The sequence below is a fragment of the Octopus sinensis genome, linkage group LG8, assembly GCF_006345805.1.
Source record: "Octopus sinensis linkage group LG8, ASM634580v1, whole genome shotgun sequence".
NCBI classification, from domain to species: Eukaryota; Metazoa; Mollusca; class Cephalopoda; order Octopoda; family Octopodidae; genus Octopus; species Octopus sinensis.
This window is the reverse complement of record NC_043004.1, coordinates 6911418-6935951: the sequence shown is the minus strand read 5'-3', so window position 1 is coordinate 6935951 and position 24534 is coordinate 6911418. Positions and strand designations below refer to the sequence as shown.

At 35.1% G+C, this 24534-nt stretch overlaps 2 protein-coding genes across 2 annotated transcripts in view; one reads left to right on the top strand and one right to left on the bottom strand.

Annotated features, from left to right (window-relative positions):
• Positions 1-2127: 2127 nt before the first annotated feature.
• On the bottom strand, positions 2128-3886 carry LOC115215228 (putative uncharacterized protein DDB_G0279653). The gene has a single exon (XM_029784453.2). It carries the CDS (start codon positions 3201-3203, stop codon positions 2259-2261), a length of 945 nt encoding a protein of 314 aa, XP_029640313.1. The 5' UTR covers positions 3204-3886; the 3' UTR covers positions 2128-2258.
• An 836-nt stretch (positions 3887-4722) lies between these two features.
• Positions 4723-24534, top strand: part of LOC115215248 (RING finger protein 44) — a 319144-nt gene continuing 299332 nt past the window's right edge. The window contains exons 1-2 of the mRNA XM_029784489.2: positions 4723-5005; positions 7781-8230. Coding sequence (XP_029640349.1) covers positions 7894-8230 — 337 coding nt within the window. The 5' untranslated portion in view covers positions 4723-5005; positions 7781-7893. The remainder of the gene's footprint in view (positions 5006-7780; positions 8231-24534) is intronic.

Sequence of the window (24534 nt, the reverse complement as noted above, 5' to 3'; positions counted from 1 at the left end):
AAAGGAGTTTGAATATCTATCCATCAGTGGATATGTAATGAATGAACAAGGGAATAATATCAGGGATGGGGTAAAAATAACATGCTATTTATCACATCGAGATCTATACAAAATTTAGTATATTCATTATCCTCACAGATCTTTTAATCGAAAAGTTTTCTTCTTTTCAGCAGTTTGTTTAGATATTCCTGAAGGGAGAAAAAAGCTGCTTAGAGTTTGAGTTCATTTCAGATATCAGATCTTAACAAGATCTAGTGGTATTTGAATTTAAAAAGAAAAAAAAAAAAGTTAATCCAACATAGAGACTCCTTAAATTTTTCTTTTAAAGTTGCACAAATCAATAACGAATTTAGAACTCACTAGAAACGTCTTTGGAGACAGTTTATCAGGGAAGTTAAACTATATAAATAACATTTCAATATAATCGCCAAATGTCTGGCCAAAGACATTGCATCTCGCCCTCCTTGCAATATTTTAGTATATATAATTATCAAATATAATAAACTGGCCAATTTAATAGCTTTTGTTAGCTTATTTATATAGTTCCATCGACTGTTCAAACATTTTTCTTACATAGGATGAGTTCAAAATCCGAATGAAAAATTTAAGCAGTCTCAACTGGACTTCTCAGAAACGATTTTGGTTGCAATTAGAAACTCACTCTGTAGAATATACGTGTGTGTATGTGTTTGTGTATATAAATGCATATATATATATGTATATAATGGATTATCTAAATAAGCATATATGTATATGCATTATATATACATTCACATATATAAATGCATTATACATTCACATATATAAATGCATTATACATTCATATATATAATGCATTGTACATACATTCATATATATATATAATGCATTGTACATACATTCATATATATATATAATGCATTGTACATACATTCATATATATATAATGCATTGTACATACATTCATATATATATAATGCATTGTACATACATTCATATATATATATATAATGCATTGTACATACATTCATATATATATAATGCATTGTACATACATTCATATATATATAATGCATTGTACATACATTCATATATATATAATGCATTGTACATACATTCATATATATATAATGCATTGTACATACATTCATATATATATAATACATTGTACATACATTCATATATATATAATACATTGTACATACATTCATATATATAATGCATTGTACATACATTCATATATATAATGCATTGTACATACATTCATATATATAATGCATTGTACATACATTCATATATAATGCATTGTACATACATTCATATATATATAATACATTGTACATACACTCATATATATATAATGCATTGTACATACATTTATATATATAAATGCATTATACATACATTCATATATATAAATGCATTATATATATTCGTATATATAATGCGTTATATATATATTCGTATATATATAATGCGTTATATATATATATATATATTCATACATATATATGCATATCAGCATGTATGTGTGTGTGTGTGAATGGAAGCGATAAGCTATGATCTGTCAATATAGATATAGATATATAAATATAGAATCAAAGATATATTTTTAAAAAATGTCGACCTGTTCGTTTGGCAGTTATTAGATGGTGGTGTATAAGACCATTGGGGCAGGGGATACGCAAAAAAAAAAAAGGTGGGTTTTTTGCCTTTTGACACCTTCATGCGTAGTGTTGAAGTAGGGGAGGCGGGCAGGAGATAGGGGTGGCGGTGAAGATGGGACGAGTTGAGGAAACACGTATGAAAGGTCTAGTGAATTGTTTGATATGGCAGATTTTGTGGCATGTACATATACACACTTATATATATTTTATATATATATATATATACAATTTATATCTATATCTCATCAGTAATAAAAAATGCACCTTCACTGAAAAAAAGCACATTTCGTTAATACTGATCCATAATCATTATAAAAATATTTGGAATGTTCGCCGATCAGATAACACAGATTTTTTTTAAAGAACTGTTCGGAAGTGGTTCTCTTGATTCACATTTTGATAAACCCCCCACCCAGACGATTTTCATTTTCTGTTTTTAAATAGTTTTAACTTATTCGTTTCGTTCGTCATTTTTTAATCATCTTATATTATTCTTCTTATTTCCTGATTCGTTCTGTATATATTTTTGTCGTATTTTTTTGGTTATTTTTTATATTTCATGAGGGAGTCCAGATATGCCACGATCTGTCTATCTGTCTGTGTCTGTTTGTCTTACGCCTGAACTGTTAACTTGAGCATCATCCTCAAATGACTGGTGATGTTATCAGCAGAACTGGAACAGTAAGGAGGAGGGGCAGCAGGGAAGGGCAGTCTGGCATCACTAGCACAACTGATATTACTACCAACATTATTGATGCTGATGTTGTTGTTGTTACCCATGGGGATGTGGCTCTTCGATGCTGCTGCACTGGCAGCTGCCATCGCTGCTTGAAACGATAATGCCATGTCGTCACTATTGAAAGGAACTGTGGTCTTTGTCGTTGTAGTCCAATGAACAGGCGGTTTCGGAAGCACTTTGGGTGAAGGAGGGTCACTGAATTTGGCCGCTGCATAGGCATTACCCGGAACAGCACTAGAGGGAGCTGTGTCCGCTTTAGATGACACTTGACTGGTATTATTATTATTATTAGTGGTTGTAGTAGAGGCCAAGGACGGAATGTCTCCTTCGTGTGTGAGTAAGCTGCGGAGCTGCTGATTATTATTATTAGTAGAGGTGGTGGTGGTTGCAGTAGTAATACTGCTACTGTTGTGCCGACGTTGTTGGTTGTTATTAAAGTGTGGTGTTTGCAGTTGCTGGTGTTGATGCTGCTGCTGTGTATAGGACGAATAATACATTTGTGGCAACACAGCCATATTGTTTGAATTATTGTTGTTGTTCGACTGCAGCTTTTGAATTAACTGCTGCAAGTGCTGCTGCTGCAGTTTATGTTGTTGTTGCTGCTGCTGCGCCACCCGATTCATCGATGGCGTAGATAACGCAAAGCTGTTGTCAGAAGAGATGGCTGGTCCATTCTTATTAAAAGAGTGCTGCTGCTGTTGTTGGTGATGGTGATGATGTTGATAGGCTCTCTTTGTTGTACCTGCCATGGATTGGCGTTGCAGCCGCACTTGTCCTGAAGCACCCGTTCCAATTTTCTTCATTTTGGGGAAAGTCATAGGTCAAAAATCTTTGCTGCAGGTTTTCTTTGGTTATTAATATTTGTAGTATTATTGTTGTTGTTGCTGCTGCTATTTGCAAGAATCAAAATGGTGTTCATTAAATTCGAAGGTGAAAAGTGCTTTACTTTCGTTGTTGAGCTAATCGCCTGGCGAAAGTTAAAGTGACTGGCAGCAGGTTTGTGTAAACATACACAGGTAAAGCATATAATAATAATAAACAGCAGCAGACTAGATTTGTTCCAGATGCTGGCGAGCTTAGCTTCACTCACTGCTACTGCTCTGTTAATGTTGTTGTTTTTAGCTGCTAGCTTCTAAACACGTACACCACTGCAAGCACTCGACTCTGGTCTGATGGTAGCAGATAAAAATACACGCACTTATTATGGCTGTTTGATAATAAAACCAGTTCAACGAGCTTTTTCTTCTTCTTCTTCACCTCTTTACAGTTAAATAGGATTTAAATATTTTTAAAAATTTCTATTTTTACTTTACATATAAAAAATTATAACTTAGCTTTGTTTTCTTTTCTTTCTGTTTTTTTTTGTCGTAAAAATAAAGAGTTATATTTCTGATAGCTTAATATTAATCTACTTGAGAAATAATTACAAAAATTAAAAATAGTCAAGATTTAGTGAAAGCGAAGTTACTCTTAACAAAAAAAAAACATTAACCAAATTAAAATTTAGAAGTTGATTTCTTGAAATAAGAAAAATATAACTACAAGACCTAAAAAAAGTAAAGGTAATTATTGAAATAATAACAAAATAGGAGAGAAAAGAAAAATAAGAGTCACTTGATAAAAACAGTTTTCGTTCTCAAAATGGCGATTAGCTTTTTTTCGTCTTCCAAAGTGAAAGCCTGTCTGTTGATGCTTCCAGTCATAGATAGATGCCTATGCGATTTGTTGTGTAGACATAAACTGATTTGTTTTTACAACTCGAAGTCCGGTTTTTAAATGAATTTTGATCAGGGCGATGATGTATAATGTTCCCTGTGTTCATGGCACAGATTCCTTCCACCGAGTAACTCATTCGCATACAAACACGTCTTTCTCGAATGTACTCTCTAAAAAAAACATACATTCGTCATCATCAAAACAATAACATTTTGACCAATCAAATTACAGCATTTGGATCAAGTGATATAATGACGTCATTGTTTATTATTGTATACATGACGGATAAAAAGGATTAAAAAAGTAAAACAAAAAGAAAATATTATTTCAAGATTATTATTCGAAACTTAAAATTTTACTTATATATTTCTAATATAATCATGAAAATATTAAATAAAATTGTTTTTATTCAAGTTTCAAAATTTGTTTATATTTTACATACCGGATATCGACGATGTTCAAAATTTTAAAAAAATTCGTCAACAAAACAAAACATTGTGTCAAAAGGTATTTCCTACGGATGTGACGTCACTAAAAGTAGGCGGGGAATCCTTTTCTTGGCACTCCACCCGATGTTTGTCTATTCATATTCCAGTAGTTTAGCTTAGGGATAGGTAATATCGGCTGAAATATTTCTTATATACTTAGTTGCTGGTGAAATCGTTTACTCAGCCAAATTATACTGGCTTCAGTTACCTGTCTGCTCTCTCTCGTTTTACAAATTTGGAGGGTACATTATTTTTCTTATACATTTTAACGAATCCTTAAACAACTTTAGACCTCAACAGATTATATAGCAAGTAAAATTGGGAGACTTTATTATAAAGCTCTATATCATATATCTTCATTTATTATTGTATACCTCGAACTGGATACGGGAGATATAGAGAGAACGAAACCAGAGGTTGGTATGGTTAATTGTACGTATCTTAAAGCCGGCGGGTTGGTTGGTTGGCTGGTTGTAATAAAACATACTGTAGTTCTAAGTATTAATTAAACTTTTATAGCTGATGTATTCTGTTTAGAAAAACTAAACAGCTTTAGGTTTTCTTTAAATGCAGTTTACACTCTGAAGTATTAAATGAATACACACACACACGCACAATTCTATTCCATACTCGATGTTTATTGAATACGTAAAAAGTGAGATTCTAAGCATGTACTTTTAGCATAAAATATAGCACCCACATGTGAAGGAGAAGCTAACTATAGGCCTTTATTGAGGGTAAAAGATTTTAGTAAGGTTAGCTTAGGGGTATTTAAATTGGAAGAACAAGAACAATATTTCTTGATCTCAGTTTTGTTTTTAAAAGAAATTGAAATAGACTTCAAATTAAACGTCAGTTAAATTTTGGTCAAGTGAAAAACCTACTGTTGTAATATTTTAATGTGACAGATCTTTTGTTGACATATTTTTACATTATCAGCTGCTATATATATATATATATATATATATATATATATAATATATATATATATACACACACTAGTTTCTGCTTCAATCTTTTCTGTTTACATTTTTCTCAGTAAAATAAGATCCATCAGATTTTGTAAAGAATTTTGAAAGCTTAAAATAAGACTCGAAAGAACTATATATATATATATATATATATTGGTAATGTCATTAATTTCACATTGCAATAGATATTTATTTGTATTCCTATGTCAAATAAACCATTCAAAAATCGCGAAATTGAAAGAAACTTCGTCGCTCTACGAGACATTGACACAAACCGACATTTTTCTCCTGACCTCCATAGCCAGAAAACTTCGTTTTCTAAACTCTCTCCATCCCACCTTTTTTTATTTATTTTTTTAAAAATTTGGTTTCATGAAAATTATAAAGAAAAGTAATTGTTTTAAGTTTATATGAAATCAATTGATCACATGAAGTCTAATTCGCAAGAAAATATCTTGATCTCAATCCACATCCGCTATTGAACATTTTATATGCGTCATATTCCCAAGCTAAACTTGAAACCGGATCAGACAGCTTCGTCATATATTATATACCTGCAAATCCTACGACTGCTATCTGCTTGATGATAGCCTTGCAGTGAAACATCCGGTATAGGAAGTATATTTTCGATCGCTATTAATAAAGGTTTCGATCGAAAGCATGTTTTTCTTTTCTTCTTTACCTTCTTTTTAATAATAGACTTAGAATGAAACCCTCGTTCACTCATAGGTCCCCCACCCTAGTATAAATATGTTGCAGTATTATTGAACCGGATGAAATTAAATCGCATCATATGATGGTATCTGAAATAAAGATATTTCAATGTTTTTTTTTTAAAGAATTTTCCATGAACTATATTATTATTATTATTCATAAAAGAAATCATTAATATTATGACGTATTTTTTTTTTCAAAACATGAAATATTATATTTACTTGAAGAGGATATTTAAAACGACTTCTAAAAGTGATAAAGGTACAAAAAGTTTAAAAAGGTTACAAAAAGGGAAACGAAGCTCTGAAAGAAATAAGGGAGAGATGCTGCAGTATAAAATGTGATAAACAGTCCGCATTGGTGGTGGCAATGGCCCTTGATGCAGTGGTATTAGTCTTCACTGTGCAAGCCTTGGTGCAATACTGCATGCCGCCGACTGCATGGCGTTATCAGTCCCAATAGCTTTTAGCTTGTTATATTCGTCCGACTGTGTTTCTATTTATTCTTTCATTCCTTCTCATTAATTTCTATAAGATACGTTCGGTGGGTTATTTTACTTTGTTATTTTTCTTCATGCCTCCCACTTTTTTTCTTCTACCAGAGTTCAAAGCTTCAGGATTTATTTTATACAAATTGAATTTTTATTTTTTTAAATCAAATAAATAGTTTAGTTTCTTGAAAAAAAAAAATCAAAATTACTGATTTAAGAAATATATCCAACAATATGATTTATATTATTACAGCACCATATTGGCTCAATACTTGTGAAATGTATGAACACCACAACTTCTATTTTCCTTATAGAAAACTTTCAAGGAAAAAATAAATTATTTGGTGAAAACATAAATAGTGGAGAAGTTGGATTGATGCTGAACAGTATTTGAGAATCGTTAAGTTCAATACTCGACGATTCCAAGTTCGCATCTCATCTAGTATTTCATCCCATCGAGATCAATAAAATAAGTACCTATATATCGACACTTGTATGTATTCTTTATAAGTGGCCTTCTCTCGAAACAGAAACTGTTATTATCTATGAACAATAATATCGCTGAGGAAATTACTTGGAATTTCATAAAAATATTTGTTAGAAACTCCATCGAGTCATTAATAAAACAACAACTATTTCGAAATCTGTGTGAACTGTTTGGAAGAGGTTAAATAAGACGATTGATTGTGCATGTATGTATAGAACAAACTATACACATACATATAAACACAGCTATATATATATATATATTTACATACCTACACGCCTGCATACTGACGTTCGTATGTATGTACGTACATACACAGATATATACATACACGCACACGTTCGTAAGGAGCCTCATCACTACACATCGGTCAATACATTCTTTTCTGATTTCTCTCGTCTTTCCATCCCCTCCTATCATTTATTCGTTAGATGTTAAAGTAGACATAAGAAAGATAGAAAAACAAAAAAGTAGCTGTTTTCTCTATCTAAATTTTGTATTTATTTTCTTCAATCCTTATCTGTTACAGATCCAGATTTTCTCATAAGGAAAGCTTATTTAATCTAGTGAACAGCTTAGCTTTTTTGTGTGTTAAGCTCGTGTGGACACAAAGTGGAACAGAGGCTAAGTCGATCCCACGACATGCCAGTTGCCACTAGCCAGAAAGAAGCCCAACTTGCCCGCACATACTCTCTTCTGTCGTCGAAACCTTCAGCCAGTTACAGCGGTCGTATCTCACCATCTTTAGTCTCTGCCGCCTCGGAGTCTCTCTACACACCCGAAAGCGGTACTCTGCTCTCTGAAATGGGGCAGATTACCAACATGCCGACCAACTCCAATAATGACAACACAGGACACTTCTTTAGCACACACAGTCCACCTATCTTGAACTTAAGTCCGAACTTGAGTCCCGTTGAACATCAACGGACTTCGCCCGGCTACGATTTAAGGGAAACGGCTCGCCGACGTAGTATACAAGGTAAGTTAAAACGGTTTTGCCTTAAAAAAACCATCCTTTATTTTTTTTTTCCAACCCACCCCCAGTTTCCGGCTACATGTGCTTACCGAAAACTTGAGCATTTACTAATGACCCATCAACCACCGATTCAACCACTTTAATAGTCTGCTGCTATTAATCTACCTATGTATGTGAATAATACACATAACGCTGTATATATATATATATACAAATATATATATATATGTATGTATGTATATATACACACACACGTTAGTGTGTGTTTATGTGAACATGTGTGAAAGCTGTGTGTGTATGTATATATATGTATATGCATACACATGTATACATACATACATACATGCATATATATATATATGCACATGTAGGTATATAAATGTGACCTAGCCGAAAAATGTGTTTCGTAGTATCCCCAGCCGTACGACATCCTGCCTCCTTTACACACAGACATACGTTTGCATGCCCACGAAGTACCTGCTTTATACATACATGCAGACACACGTTTTTTTATATATCTTCACGCTTACGTACATACGTTATCTTTATATGTATTACACATGCGTCACACGCGTATCTATCTATCTATCTATCTATCTAATGTACTTGTCATTTATGAAGACAACTCTTCGTTAAATACGCCACGCGCGAGTATATATAATTTACTATACGTCCACGTCGGCAAGTGGGAACTACATCAATATATATATACTGCGTATACTCTACCTACGTATATATATATATATATGTGTGTGTGTGTGTGTGTGTGTGTGTGTGTATATTTCGTGGCGTATATATTTTGTACGTCCACGTCGGCAAATGGGAACCATAAATATATGTATATATATGAGTGAATACAGATGTGTATATATATGTGCGTATAACATGAAACTTAAAATATTTTCCGTGAATGACTCGTTGTTATTTATTAATCTATGTTATTTATCAGTTAATTATCATCATTTGTTTGGGTACAATTTTTGTTGCGCCACATGTATAACATACACGTAAAATGCAGACATGTTTGCAAGACACACATACATTATATATATATATATATATATATATATATATAATGTGTTTAGAGTGGGTGTATATAGTGTGTGTGTGTATATACACACATTCACACACCTATATACATACATGTTCTAAAAGATAGTTCCACATATTTATTCACATAAAATATGAATGAGCGGAAAAACGTCTTTGAATTTCCAAGAATGATATAAAACACACATACCTATATATATATATATATATATATATTGAAGCATATGCAAAATAATATTTATTTAGTCAAAATATCGTTCTGCGATGGATAATAATTTTTTTATACTACAAAGAAGTTTGATTTTAAAAAATGTTACATATATATATATATATATATATATATATATATGTATATATATATATGTAGTTAACGAGAAAGGTTGAGAGAAAAATTAGTTGCCAAACTCGTGTTAAGATGAAAAATATCGGAAGTTAATTTTTTTTTAAGAAAAAAAAAATAGTACTAATAAAAAGTCTAGCCAAACTGGGCATTCGTATGTTGTTATTGTCAGCTGATGCCACTTTAGTAATCATCACCACCAACATCGACTTTTTCACCGTTTACATCATTACCATCATAAATGTTCCGGTTGTTACATAGGGTGGGATAGGTCGAACTGTGGTTATTACGCTATATATATATATATATATATATATAGGCGTAATAACCACACATACACATATATACATGATGTTCTTAGTACGTTGTTTTATATATACTCTTAAGACAAACGTGCATGCTTTAAATATGCAGGTATATAAAATAATAATGAATTAATATCACCGATTGATTAGTTACGCATATAGTACATGGCACCTATATGCATGCTGTATATGTGTATGTAATATATATGTATATAACATAAGGCGGTGCTCCAGCATGGCTGCTATCAAATGACTGAAACAAGTATATATATATATATATATATATATAAGCCGAATATCTTGTAAAGTTCTGTGTATGGAGGTGTGTATAAGTGAACTTTTATATTTATTCCGTTTGTCTACGACATGGGCCTGATGGTTGCCCTTTCTGATGCTAACCATTTGTGGAACCGGTTATCAGCTGAATAGACTAAAGCAAATACCTGTCAATTATGAAAACGCCTCTGAGTTAAACCATACTCCGCAAATATCTATTCTAGACCTATCTGTTACTGTATACGTTTGCGTTAACAAATGGGAACTGTACATCTATCTGTTTTTGTGTGTATATGTACATACATGTCGCTGTTTAGCCCAAGGTCAAGACTGCAGAGCAGATAGACCTATGATTTGAAAAGCTATCCCAGCTTTGACCAAGGCGTTATCTTTTGCTAAACGTTAGGATGTTGTTTGAATGAGATTTTGCTTTTATTTCAAACAGGTCGATGGTCTCTCATAAACTCTTTATATTAGATATATATCTTTCAGAATTTTGGGTAAAAAAATAGGAAACGATATCAAAATATCAATCATGCGTGTGCGCGCTTAAGTTTAGCCGTCACTCTCGATCGAGTATAACGAGCTTGTACCGTGCTTTCTCTAATCATTCTAGGTGCCTCTGTAGTTGCGAGCAGATGTAGACATGCTCTGAGCTTTCCTACCCTCAACCCAGCTTAATATTGATGATTTGGGAACTGGGAGGAGAGGAAGCGACCATGCCGGCACTTGGCTGCTAGTTATTTACAGCTGAGTAAGTTGGAATAACATGAAATGAAATGCCTTGCTCAAGGACATAACGTGCAGCCCTGTGCAGGAACTGAGCCCTCGACCCCAACACTAGCCACTTGGCCACATGCCACACACACACATATATGCCGTAACCCTCTTTTAATGTCCATGTTCCATGCTGGTGTGGGTTGGACTGTTGACAAGGATCTGATGGGTTAAAAGAGCTGCTTTGTACTTCACTGTCTGCTTTGACATAGTTTCTGAAGCTGGATGCTGTTCCCAACATCAATCACTTTACAGTGTGTACTGCAAGTTTTTCATGTCACTGGCACAATTGGGGTTACCATGTTGTTCATACAAGTCAACAAACCTAGAGAGGGAGGATGCTGTATCCATATTTTACATGTGATTAAGATATGAAGGAAGAGGTTGGAGTGGAGCATCTTTTTGTTGTAGAAGAGTTACATACCTACTCACATTTAGAAGACAGAGAGAGAGAATGAATTAGAGGTAGAGCCAAATAGATAGACAGTGGTGGGAAATAAAAATTCAGAGTGGCCAGTGGCATGTATTTGAACAACATAGTCATATACAGGTATATCAAATACCACACAACATAGATTCTTGATTTATTGAAATTATCTCTGCCTCTAGAAGATGTATCAAAATTACCAAATGGCAATTATGACCAGCTGCACATGATAAAGGGAGGTAATCTCAATAATCAAGAATTTCTCCAGAGTTGATATGCCATTAAAGAAAAGGACAAGCTTATTGTTTGGTGATGAGTAGAGTTACAGACACTTTAGCCATTAGCATGGCAATTGTCCAACCTTATTTTCAGTAGTCAAGGGACTTAGAATAATTCAAAAAAGCAGAACACCAAGGTAATCTGCATAATTTAAACAAATGTTTATATGATGTCTGTATGTGTGTGTGTTTTGTTTGGATAATTTAGTTCTAGTTACATTATTCTTATGTTCTTAAGGCAGTGAGCTGGCAGAATCGTTAGCACACCGGGTGAAATGCTTAGCGCTATTTTGTCTGCCGCTATGTTCTGAGTTCAAATTCCGCAGAGGTTGATTTTGCCTTTCATCCTCTCGAGGTTGATAAATTAAGTACCAGTTGTGTACTGGGGTCAGTGTAATCGACTGGCCCCTTCCCTGCCAAAATTCAGGCCTTGTGCCCATGATAGAAAGAATTATTCCTATGTTCTTTTTTGGGAGGGATTTGGCTAATAATTTTTGCAGGTTTAGTAACCATGTAGAAGCTCCCTGATTATCACAACTTATTTGTTAGTAGTTGTTTGTTTAGTCCCAAGTCAATCCTTGTTGAGCAGACAGACCTATGATCAAAGGCATTCCAGCCATGACCATCCCTTTTTGGTAGTATATTTAACTCTACATATTCTAACATGTCCTTTCTTTTCTCAAGTCAATAGCACATGGTTTGAGGGAAACATAGCTGCTAAATATCGCAGCCACATGTAGCAAGTTGAATTACCATTTAGAGCAGTGGTTTCTCAACGATCTTTTTTTTGTTCCCATGGACCCATTTAATTCCTGTTTTACTCAGGTGGACCTTCATAACCACTCCATGTTTAAAAAATCTCATTATATTTTTATAATTAAACATTATTAGGAATTGTATAAAAATATTGTTAAATTATTTTGTCTATTGTCGAAGTGAAACCAATTTATTGCAATTAGATTTTAACAGCAAAATCCTAAATATACCCCCCCCCAGGTCATATGCACCTCTGTTAGGAACTGCTGATCTAGAAGATTCCATAACAATGTGCACCTGACATCTCTACTGCTTTTTCGTTAAAAGTCATAACTAATATTTTTTTAAATGTGAGTCAGAATAAGAATTATTGTTTAGCCCCAAGTTGGCCCAACTGAGCTTGTAAGCTGTGACCATCTCTTATATTTTTATAATCACTTATATGTCTGTTTTTTCGTGCTGGTATGGGTTGGACAAAGACTTATTTGAGGTAGCATTTTACAGCCTGATGCCCTTCTTGTTGCCAGCCCTTAACTGTTTTTCAAATTAGGGATTTCTTTTTATTCCACTAGCTGGATATACTGTTTGCTGAGAGTACTATATTAGTATATAAAATACACTTTTTACATGAAAAAATATCTCAAAATATCACCCCCAGGTTCCATATGCAAAGTTAGGCCTCCTTTTAGGTTGACTACCTTAAAACAGTTTTCCTCAATATATGCTTCTGAAATTGGGGTGTGTCTAATATACCTGTTTGTCCTTTATGCCATCAGATACAGATTTACCATTTTGTTTAGATGCTGTCATGTGAACATGTAGATGTCAGCACAAACACACACAATAGTTTCTGTCTATCAATTCTACTCTCAAGGAATTGATTGGCCTATAAGACATTTGTCTAAATTGCCATGAAGTAGGACAGAACATGAAACCAGGCTGTTTTGCAGTGAACTCTGATCCATACAGCCATATCTGAGAATTTGTTATTCAATGTGTTTTATTATATTTTAAGATGATTAAGAGAGTTTTGGTTACTATTTCCAGCAGTTCAATTTAACATGCTTTCCAGCTACATAACTTCAGGTTTAGTCCCACTGTGTAGCACATTTGGCAGTGCCTTGTATTATAGCTACTAGCCGACCAAAGCCTTGTGAGTGGATGTGGTAGATGGAAACTGAAAGAACCCCATTCTATGTTAATGTGTGTGTGTGTGTATTATTGTCTCTGTGTCTTGACATTACATGATGATTGTAAATGAATGTCACCTTCATACAAGTGGTGTCCTTCATTTCCAGTCCTTCATAAAAACATGTCTGGCCATAGGGAAGTGTTACCTTACTTGGAAGCAGGTGAGGATTCGTAACAGGAAGGGCATCTGGCCATAGAAAATAAAACCCATCTCAACATTTTCAATCTAACCCATAGTAGACATTAGCTCTTTAGCATTCTGATTCACTCTAACATTCTGCCTATTCACAATGTTTTGAATTTATTATGCATTATCTCAAAGCATTGAGATTTCGATGATGCGGTTGTTTGTTTTTAGAATGACATTGTAGGGTTGGTGTGAGAGGTTGGATCTAGCATAAAACAGGCAGAATATTTGGGCTGGATATGGCTGTATTAAATGCTAAAGGGTTAAAAAATGATGAGTCATGTAGAAATCAAGGTATTGAGAATAATAATTACCATGGAAACAAACTCGTTAAGAACATACAATAGTATCTATAGTGATGCAATATCCTAGTTTAGTAGCCATATGGGTTTTCTTTTACTGGTTTCAGTCACTGGGTTGTGGTCATGCTGGGGCTTCACCTTGAAAGTTTTTCAGTCAAACAATTTAACCCCAGTACTTATTTTATAAGCCTTGTCTCTTTTTCTGAACTGCTAAGTCACAAGAATGTAAACAAACCAACACCAGTTGCCAAGCTGTTGGGATAGAGGTTTGACAAACACATACACGTACACACGTATGAGGGACTTCTATCAGTTTCTATCTAACAAATCCACTCTGAAGGCTTTGGTTAGCCCAGGGCTATAGAAGAAGACACTTGCCACAGTGGGTCCGATCCTATAAACCACACAGCTATGCTTATGCCCATTTTCAAATACTTTCTTATAATTTTGTCTAGATTGGAAGAGATTAAAAAAAAATAGTAAAGCCATAGTTTACAATAAAAAATAGTAAAGCCATAGTTTACAATATTTAGATATCTATTAATGTAGGTTAAAAGAGACAAATGTTACGCAAGGTTAGAACATAAGATGTTATTTTCCTTTTGCCAAAAGGAAAAATATTTCTTGTTGAAAGAAAACAAAATTGATTTGCTAAATTTAATCTTCTAAATCATCTCTAATTTGGAAATAACTAGAAATGAGTTGGAGCAGTAGTATAACATTTTTTTTTGCAGTCTCCTTATCATTGAATCTATATTACTAACTATAGTTACTTCTTCTACATTTGATATAAGAAATATGACTGAAAGCTTGCTTCCCAACCACATGGTTCCGGGTTCAGTCCCACTACATGGCACCTTGGGCAAATGTCTTCTGCTATAGCCTTCGGCTGACCAAATCCTTGTGAGTGGATTTGGTAGACGGAAACTGAAAGAAGCCCATCATATATGTGTGTGTGTGTGTGTGTGTTTGTTCCCCACCACCACTTGACAACTGGTGCTGGTGTGTTTTATGTCCCTGTAACTTAGAGGTTCAGCAAAAGAGATCGATAGAATAAACAAAAAAAAATACTGGGGTCAATTCATTTGACTAAAGGTTCTTCAAAGTGGTGCCCCAGCATGGCCACAGTCTAATGACTGAAACAAGTAAAAGGTAAAAGATATTGTTTATTGCCAAATGAATTACTGTGCATAGACAGAGTAATTAATTATCAGCAGTATCATTTCTTAGCACCACTAATTATTACAAGCATGCCAGTATTATAATTAGCCATCATCACCCTTTTTACATCCACTTTTCCATGCTTGAATGGGTAACACAGAATTTGTTGAAGTTGATTTTCTTTGGCTGGATGCTTTTCCCATTGCCAACACTCACTTGTTTCCAAGTAAGGTAATATTTCTCAAAGACCAGACATGTTTCCATGGAAACAAGACACTGCTTGCTTGATGACGGCACTTATTTTATAAATATGGTGTGAAGTCAAAACAAGAAGACATGCACGCACGCGTGCAGACACACACACACACACACTTTTTATTCATTGGGTAACCAGACTACCATTAGTTTCATGTTGGGAGAGATATTTCCTAGCAATTATTCATGTCTGTACCTTGGGACATTGGTGTTTGGCTCTATCTTGGATAAAAACAGGAGACGAACACTAATGTCCCAAAGTACAAACTTAAATAATTTTTAGTAGATATCCCTCCCTGCATGAAACCAATGGTAGTCTACTTACTCCACGAATAAAGAATATTTATCCACCAATGTGATGTTGAGCACTCATTCTCACTGTTTGATATTAGCATCTATATCTATATCTATATATATATATAATACAAATAAGAAAATGGAGGAACAGATTCCTTTCAATCATCAACTTACAGATAATACCAGTTCATATAATTTATTAACTAATTAAATAGGAACATCCAAATCCAACAGAATAAAACAATATACATCAATAAGTAAGATAATACCATAAAAATATTACATATAAAATGGATCTTACAGCTGTTTCAGCCTGTAGATAAAGGTATCTCATTGTGCCTAATATTAGTCAAATGTATTGAGAATAAATTATATGAATTGGTATTATCTGTAAGTTGATGATTGAAAAGAATCTGTTCCTCCATTTTCTTGTTTGTATTATGATTTGAGGTAAAACATTTTACCTTCGCCCATCTAATACAATAAATGAACTAATTGCATTACAATTGTAAGCATTTATGTATTAGCCTTTTGGGTACTTCACTGGCAGTATATTGGATAACGGATATTCCATAGTGGGTTACACTCATAACCCCTATCTCACTTTGTATATATATATATATATATATATATATATATATCACATTAAACAACGATGATGATGTATATCATTTACTGTACACATTGTAAAGATACAAGCTATTAAAAGTTTCTTGCTAGGAGACAGTGGTCCAGACAAGTTTTTATAAAGTGCCTTATATCTCCAAGCTCAAAGATTGCTTGCAGACACAAGGCATGTTATAAAAACTTACCTGGACTCATGTCTCCAATGCAAGAAACTATTTGTAGCCTCATATCTTTATATTGTGTACATTAAATATTTTTTCTCACAACGGATGGACTACTTTTTTGTTGATCTTACCTTAGTGAAACAGTGAAATACACGTACACCCACACATACACTCCCATATTTTCGCACACAGTTAGTTCCTTTCAGTTTCTGTCTACCAAATCCACTCACAAAGCCTGAGGCTATAGCAGATGACACTTAGCAAAGTGCCACATAGTGGGACTGAACCCCAAACCCTACCTGCTCTTAGTTGCTACAAAACTAACAAGCAATAGTGAAAATTGTCTTTCTACTAATGATGACAAATTGCCTGCCTTTTTGTTTAACCAGAGAATAATGTTAACTATTTCCTAATATCTTTTTCCTAATTATCATATTTAACCTTAATGGGATTTGATTATTTCTTATATTGAAAACATTGAAAATAATTAAGCTCACCGTTTTAATAATACATTTAATTTGTTAGTGATTATGACTCATAAATACCAGATCTATTAGTAATTTTATAAATACCAGATCTTTTAGTAATTTTCAGCCCTAATTTTAAAACTGTGGTAGCTAAGTCATTAAATTGTTAAATTATTGATCCAGTGAACATAAATTCACATTTAAGTTAGAACTATTTTACAGTATTCCTAAGCAAGATGCATGATATATACTTCTGCCTACTTTAGGATAAAGGTACTATTCTAACTTCACATTGGAATAGTTAGGTTTTCTGGGTCTTCTATCAGGTATGGTTGTCCAAGTATCTCATGTTTATGCAGGTTGGGCAAATTTTTTTTTTACCTCTAATTTTCTTTTTTGTGGAAGTCTGACAGTTGCCCTTAAATGGAAATCTCTCCTCTCCATGCCACTGATACTGTTCAAGAGAAAGGTAACTGTTTTAGGAGCAGTACAGTTTAAGAAGGGCATCGAACATTTGAAACCTTACGAAAGCAGACAGAAGAGTTTGGCATGGTCTTCTGACTGTCTAGCTCCTGTGAAACCATCTAACCCATGCCAGCATGGAAAATGGACATTAAAAGAGGATGTTGGTGATGATGACCAAAGCCATTGACTTTTTTCAGTGTGCAGACTTCAAACTGGCGTCATGAGGCAACCCATCTGGTACTTCAACAATTCTGCCAATCACATCATCCTGAACTGGTGCTTTGTTATCAACCATAAAAAGGAGGAAAACAAATGCCCATCGTCTATTTATATATATATATATATATATATATATCATCATCATCATCATTTAATGTCCGCTTTCCATGCTAGCATGGGTTGGACGGTTTGACCGGGGTCTGGAAAGCCAGGAGGCTGCACCAGGCCCCAGTCTGATCTGGCAGTGTTTCTACAGCTGGATGCCCTTCCTAATGCCAACCACTCCAAGAGTGTAGCGGGTGCTTTTTACATGCCACAGGCATGGATGCCATGTATATAAAATATGTATATATGTGTCTGTGTTTATTCCCCACCATTGCTTGACAACTGGTGTTTGTATGTTTACATCCCCATAACTAAGTAGCTCAGCAAAAGAAACTGATAAAATAAGTGTCAGGTTTAAAAAAATGTAAGTCCTGGGGGTCGATTCATTTGACTACAATTTTTGAAGGCCGTGCCCCATTATGGCTGCAGTCTAATGACTGAAACGAGTAAAAGATAAAAGACAAATCAATGCAATGAACATGTTTCATTTCAAATACACTTTAACCTTTCTGTTACCATATTTCTGTTGAGATGCTCTGTGTTTCTTTCAATTAATCTTAAATATAACAAAAGAGTTAGTAAAATAACTTAGTTATCATTAAGATAGTGTTAGGAACATAATGGTGACTTAGGTTTAGTGGAAGATTTTAATTCAAAACTTATGAAAAGAAGACATTCGTACTACAGAGCCAGAGGTGGTTTCAGCTGGGTTGGTATCAAAAGGGTTAAACAGATTGTACGTATTGTCATCATCATCATTGTCGTTTAATGTTCACTTTTCCATGCTTGTGTGGGGTCATACACAGTTTGTTGAGGTGGATTTTCAATGGTTGAATGCCCTTCTTGTGACCAATTCTCCCCTGCTTCCAAGCCAGGTAGCATTTCTCCATGGGCCAGACACGTTTTTCACAGAAGACTGGAAACAAACAACATTGCTTCTATGACAGTGATGCTCTTTAACAGCCATCACGTGATGTCTAGACAAGGCTACACACAGATCATTCATTTAGCGTCCGTTTTCCATGCTAGCATGGGTTGGCTTCTTTCTGTTTCCATCTGCATAATCCACACACAAGGTTTTGATTGACCTGAGGCTATAGTAGAATACACTTGCCCAAAGTGCCACACAATGTATTGAAGCCATGACCACATGATTAGGAAACCAGCTTCTTAACCACATAGTTAGTCAGCATACAAGTTTATATATTTATTATTGGTAGTCCCATAGCTGAGTATGTACTTTAGTAGTAGTCAAGTAATTAGAAGCCAAAGGCTTGTTTTGTTCTAACTGTAATTTATAAATAAGCTAATAAAGTCTGCTGGCAAGCTGTGTGTTTATACCTGATATTTTCTCTGATCGATTAACTCTAGTATTACAGGAGTAGTAGCATTACATGAGAATTGACTATTTCCAAAATAGAATGAGACACAGCTGTGGCTGTGTGGTTAAGAAACTTTCTCCTTGGCCATGTAGTCTTGGGTTCAGTCCCACTGTGCAACAGCTTGGGCAAGTGTCTTCTATTTATTGCCCAGAATCAACCAATGTCTTGTGAGTGGATCTGGTAGATGGAAACTGAAAGAAACCTAATATGCATATGTGTGTGTGACCATTGTTCATCATTTAACATCTGTTTCCATGCCTGCATGGGTTAGAAGGTTCAACATGGAGCTGGCTAGTAGGGAGCTGTCTGGACTCCAACTGTCTATTGTGACATGGTTTCTATGGCTGGATACCCTTCCTAGCACCAACCACTTAAGAGTGTGCTGGGTGCTTTTACGTGTCACTTTCATGTGTGTGTTTATGTAGCACCGACAAGAGTGTGTTAATGCAGCACCGGCATTTGTGTGTGTGTATGCATGTATGATGTGTGTATATATATATATATATATACACACACACACACACACACAAACATGTAAGTATATGCTTATGTGTGTGCATGCACATGCGCTCTTGTCCTGCCTGACATCATGTGATGGTTGTAAAAACAAGTATCACAATAATACAAGCAATGGTGTTTGTTTCCATTCTTCTGTCTAAAAATATGTCATCCCATGGGAATATATTACTTGGACTGAAAGCAGGTAAAGGTTGGCAACCGGAAGGTAATCCAGCCATAGAAAATTTACCTCAACGAATTCTGTCTAACCCATGCAAGCATAGGAAAGCGCATGTTAAATGATATATGATGATGAAATAAGATATGACCATCTACACTGAAGATGTACATAAAATGTTAATTTTAGTTCACCATGTGCCAGAGAAAAAAATATAAGCTGAATTTCTTGCATGTTCACAAGTTAGGGATAATGTGATGCAAAGTGCTCCCTGTTGATGACAGTCCGAGTTAATTCACTGTGTTTTAGCTCTTTATTAGAAAGTAGTAGTTTTTGTGTGGTTAAAATGCTTGTCTATGACCATATGGTTTTTATGTTTAGTCCCACTCTGCAGCACCTTGGGCAAGTGTGAGTGAATTTGACAGACAGAAACTGTGTGGAAGTTGGTTGTATATATGTGTGTGTGTGTGTGTGTGTGCATGCACGTGCGTGCATCTTTGTAACTGTGTTTCTTCCCCTGCTACCACTTGATAATTGATGTTTGTTTGTTTACATCCCTGTAGCTTAGCAGTTCAGCAAAAGATGAATACAGTAAGTACCAGACATAAATAAGTACTGAGGTTGATTTTTATGACTAAATCTTTCAAGGCTGTGTCCTAGCATGGCCACAGTCCAATTTCTGAAATGAGTAAAAGATAGAGATAAAAGATTCCACTGTTGTTGACATAGTTCTGTAAATTCAGATATAATTGCAGAAAATTTATTATTATTCAACCTTTGCATGATTATACATCATCAGCAACATTGTCATCATTCATTTTCCTTGTTGCCATAGGTTGGACAGTTTGACAGGATCTGACAAACCACTGGTCTATGCTGAACTCCAGTGTCAGCTTTGGCATGTTTTCTGTACCCAGATGCCCTTCCTAATGCCAACCACCTTACAATGTGAACTAAGTACTCTTTTTTGTGCCACCAGTGCAAGTGAAGTTCAATGAGTAAGTTGCAATTCAAAAATGATAAGGAAAGAAGAAAAAGTTCCCATGGCTAAATAGGAGTGGTGGTGGGATGTTAGGAAGTGGGGAGGTGGCTTTTTGTCAGGTATCGAGAGGTTAAAGTATGATAGAGGGTCAAGAACAGGTGTCTTGCTATAGAGGAAATACATGTCTACCCTGCATTATAAGGGTGAGTGGTAGTAATTGGGACAAGAACAGGTGTTTTGCCATAGAGGAAATAAATGTCTACCCTACATTATAAGGGTGAGTGGTAGTAATTGGGACAAGAACAGGTGTTTTTGCCATAAAGGAAAACATGTCTACCCTACATTATAAGGGTGAGTGGTAGTAATTGGGACAAGAACAGGTGTTTTGCCATAGAGGAAAACATGTCTACCCTACTTTATAAGGGTGAGTAGTAGTAATTGGGACAAGAACAGGTGTTTTGCTATAGAGGAAAACATGTCTACCCTACATTATAAGGGTGAGTGGTAGTAATTGGGACAAGAACAGGTGTTTTGCCATAGAGGAAAACATGTCTACCCTACATTATAAGGGTGAGTGGTAGTAATTGGGACAAGAACAGGTGTTTTGCCATAGAGGAAAACATGTCTACCCTACATTATAAGGGTGAGTGGTACTAATTGGGACAAGAACAGGTGTTTTGCCATAGAGGAAAACATGTCTACCCTACATTATAAGGGTGAGTAGTAGTAATTGGGACAAGAACAGGTGTTTTGCCATAGAGGAAAACATGTCTACCCTACATTATAAGGGTGAGTAGTATTAATTGGGACAAGAACAGGTGTTTTGCTATAGAGGAAATAAATGTCTACCCTACATTATAAGGGTGAGAAGTAGTAATTGGGACAAGAACAGGTGTTTTGCCATGGAGGAAATAAATGTCTACCCTACATTATAAGGGTGAGTGGTAGTGATTGGGACAAGAACATGTGTTTTGCTATAGAGGAAAACATGTCTACCCTACATTATAAGGGTGAGTGGTAGTAATTGGGACAAGAACAGGTGTTTTGCCATAGAGGAAAACATGCCTACCCTACGTTATAAGGGTGAGTAGTAGTAATTGGGACAAGAACAGGTGTTTTGCCATAGAGGAAAACATGTCTACCGTACATTATAAGGGTGAGTGGTAGTAATTGGGACAAGAACAGGTGTTTTGCCATAGAGGAAATAAATGTCTACCCTACATTATAAGGGTGAGTGGTAGTAATTGGGACAAGAACAGGTGTTTTGACATAGAGGAAAACATGTCTACCCTACATTATAAGGGTGAGTGGTAGTAATTGGGACAAGAACAGGTGTTTTGCCATAGAGGAAATAAATGTCTACCCTACATTATAAGGGTGAGTGGTAGTAATTGGGACAAGAACAGGTGTTTTGCTATAGAGGAAATAAATGTCTACTCTACATTATAAGGGTGTAGTAATTGGGACAAGAACAGGTGTTTTGCCATAGAGGTAAAACATGTTTACCCTACATTTTAAGGGTGAGTAGTAGTAATTGGGACAAAAATAGGTGTTTTGCCATAGAGGAAAAACATGTCTACCCTACATTTATAAGGATGAGTAGTAGTAATTGGGAAGAGGAAAAAGTAGAAAGATCCTAGAGCAAACTATATTGATTTCAAATTTTGGCACAAGGCCAGCAATTTTAAGGATGTAATTCAAGATTAGATTGACCCCAGTGCTCAACTGGTCCTTATTTTATTGACTCCAAAAGGATGAAAGGCAAAGCTGACCTTGATGGAATTTGAGCTCAAAATGTAAAGAAGGGTAAAATGCTACTATGTATTTTGCCTGCTGCAGTAATGATTCTTCCAGCTCACCATCTTCCCAGAGCAAACTACATTTTTTAATTAATTTTTAAAATGATCACAAGATTGGACAGATTTAATAAAGCAGCTAACTTTTCTACTTTTAAACTAGTGCAAAACATAATTCAATAAAAAATTTGTTTGGTGGATGTGAGGCTTAAATTCAAACATGAAATGTTTAAAACAGGTTGGGCATCTTGAGAGCACATAAATGTGGTAACTAGATTTATACTCTTCTAGACATAAGTTTCATAAACTACAAAATATAAATATCCACTTTGAATGTACTTGAAGGTATTTAGAATGCCCAAACTTATTTCTGCAAATGTGCTAAGCACTGATGCTGATCATAGTTTAATCAATAAGCATAGGAACGAGGTAAATGCAGTAAAAATAGTGGGGTCGGTGGGGCCCTGTTTAAGTGGCCCTTCAGAAATTGAATCTCCTTACGATGGGAGTTCATGGTATGATGTTCATTGTCATTGTTTCGATTTGGTCGCCAGTGCCATGTATTTTGTTTAAAATGCAGTAAAAATAGGGAGGTCAGTGGGGTCCTATTTAGTCGGCCCTTCAGAAATTGAACCGCCTTACGATACTCCCTGGGAGTTCAATTTATGAAATTCATTGTCATTGCTTCGATTTGGTCGCCAATGCCATGTATTTAGTTTAAAATGCAGTAAAAATAAGGGGATCAGTAGTTTTCCAATTAGGCAGCCTTTAAAAAAATAGACCCCTTAGCACCACATATTTGATGTCACTGATTCAATGCTGACTTATTTGACATCTGCCATTTTAACTTTTTTTCGTTTCTTTCCTTCTCTCTTTTCTGTCTTTCTTGGTTTATGTTTATAAGTATATTTCTCTTTATGAAGCGTTCAATTAATAAAGTACAATATTTCTCTCTCTATGTACACGTGTGTGTGCATGTGTGTGTGTGTGTGTTCATGCATTTGCTACCAGTTGCCAAAAGAGGTGCAATGTCCAGTCAGCCATGACAAATCACCAACATCCAAACAGCTGTGCCCAACCATCTCATTCCATGTTATCAACAAAATCAATTGATCTCTCTCCCAAAATTTGTGGCATTGTGTGCATGTTAGAAATCAATATTTTCCACTAATTTGTGACATCAGTGTATTTAAGTAACCCTTCCCTCCACCCATTTCTCTTAAGTAATGCTTTTGTGAAGTATATGAAAAGCTTACTTAGCTTTTGAATTATATTTAACAAGCAAGTGCAAGTGACTGTGTGGTAAAAAGTTTGCTTTCCAACCACATGGTTTCAGGTTCAGTCCCATTGTGTTCCACCTTGGGCTGATCAAAACCTTGTTAGTGAATTTGGTTGGCAGAAACTGAAAGAAGTCTGTCATATGTGTGTGTGTCTTTGTCTGTGTTTGTCCCCCACTGCCATCTGACAACTGGTGTTGGTGTGTTTATACCCCCTAACTTAGAGGTTCAGCAAAAGAGACTAATAGAATAACTATCAGGTTTAAAAGAAAAAAAAAGTACTTGGGTCAATTCATTTGTCTAAAAGTTCTTGGAGGTGGTGCCCCAGCATGGCCACAGTCCAATGACTCAAACAAAAGATGATAGAAGTAAATAGATATTTTGTTCAGGGGAAACAAAGGTGCAATATTACCCCATGTGGGCGTAGGCACAGGTGTGACTGTGTGACTGAGAAGCTTGCTTCCTAACCATATGATCTCATGTTTAATCCTATTGTGTAACACCTTGGGCAAGTGTCTTCTACGATGGCTCTGAACCGCCCAAAA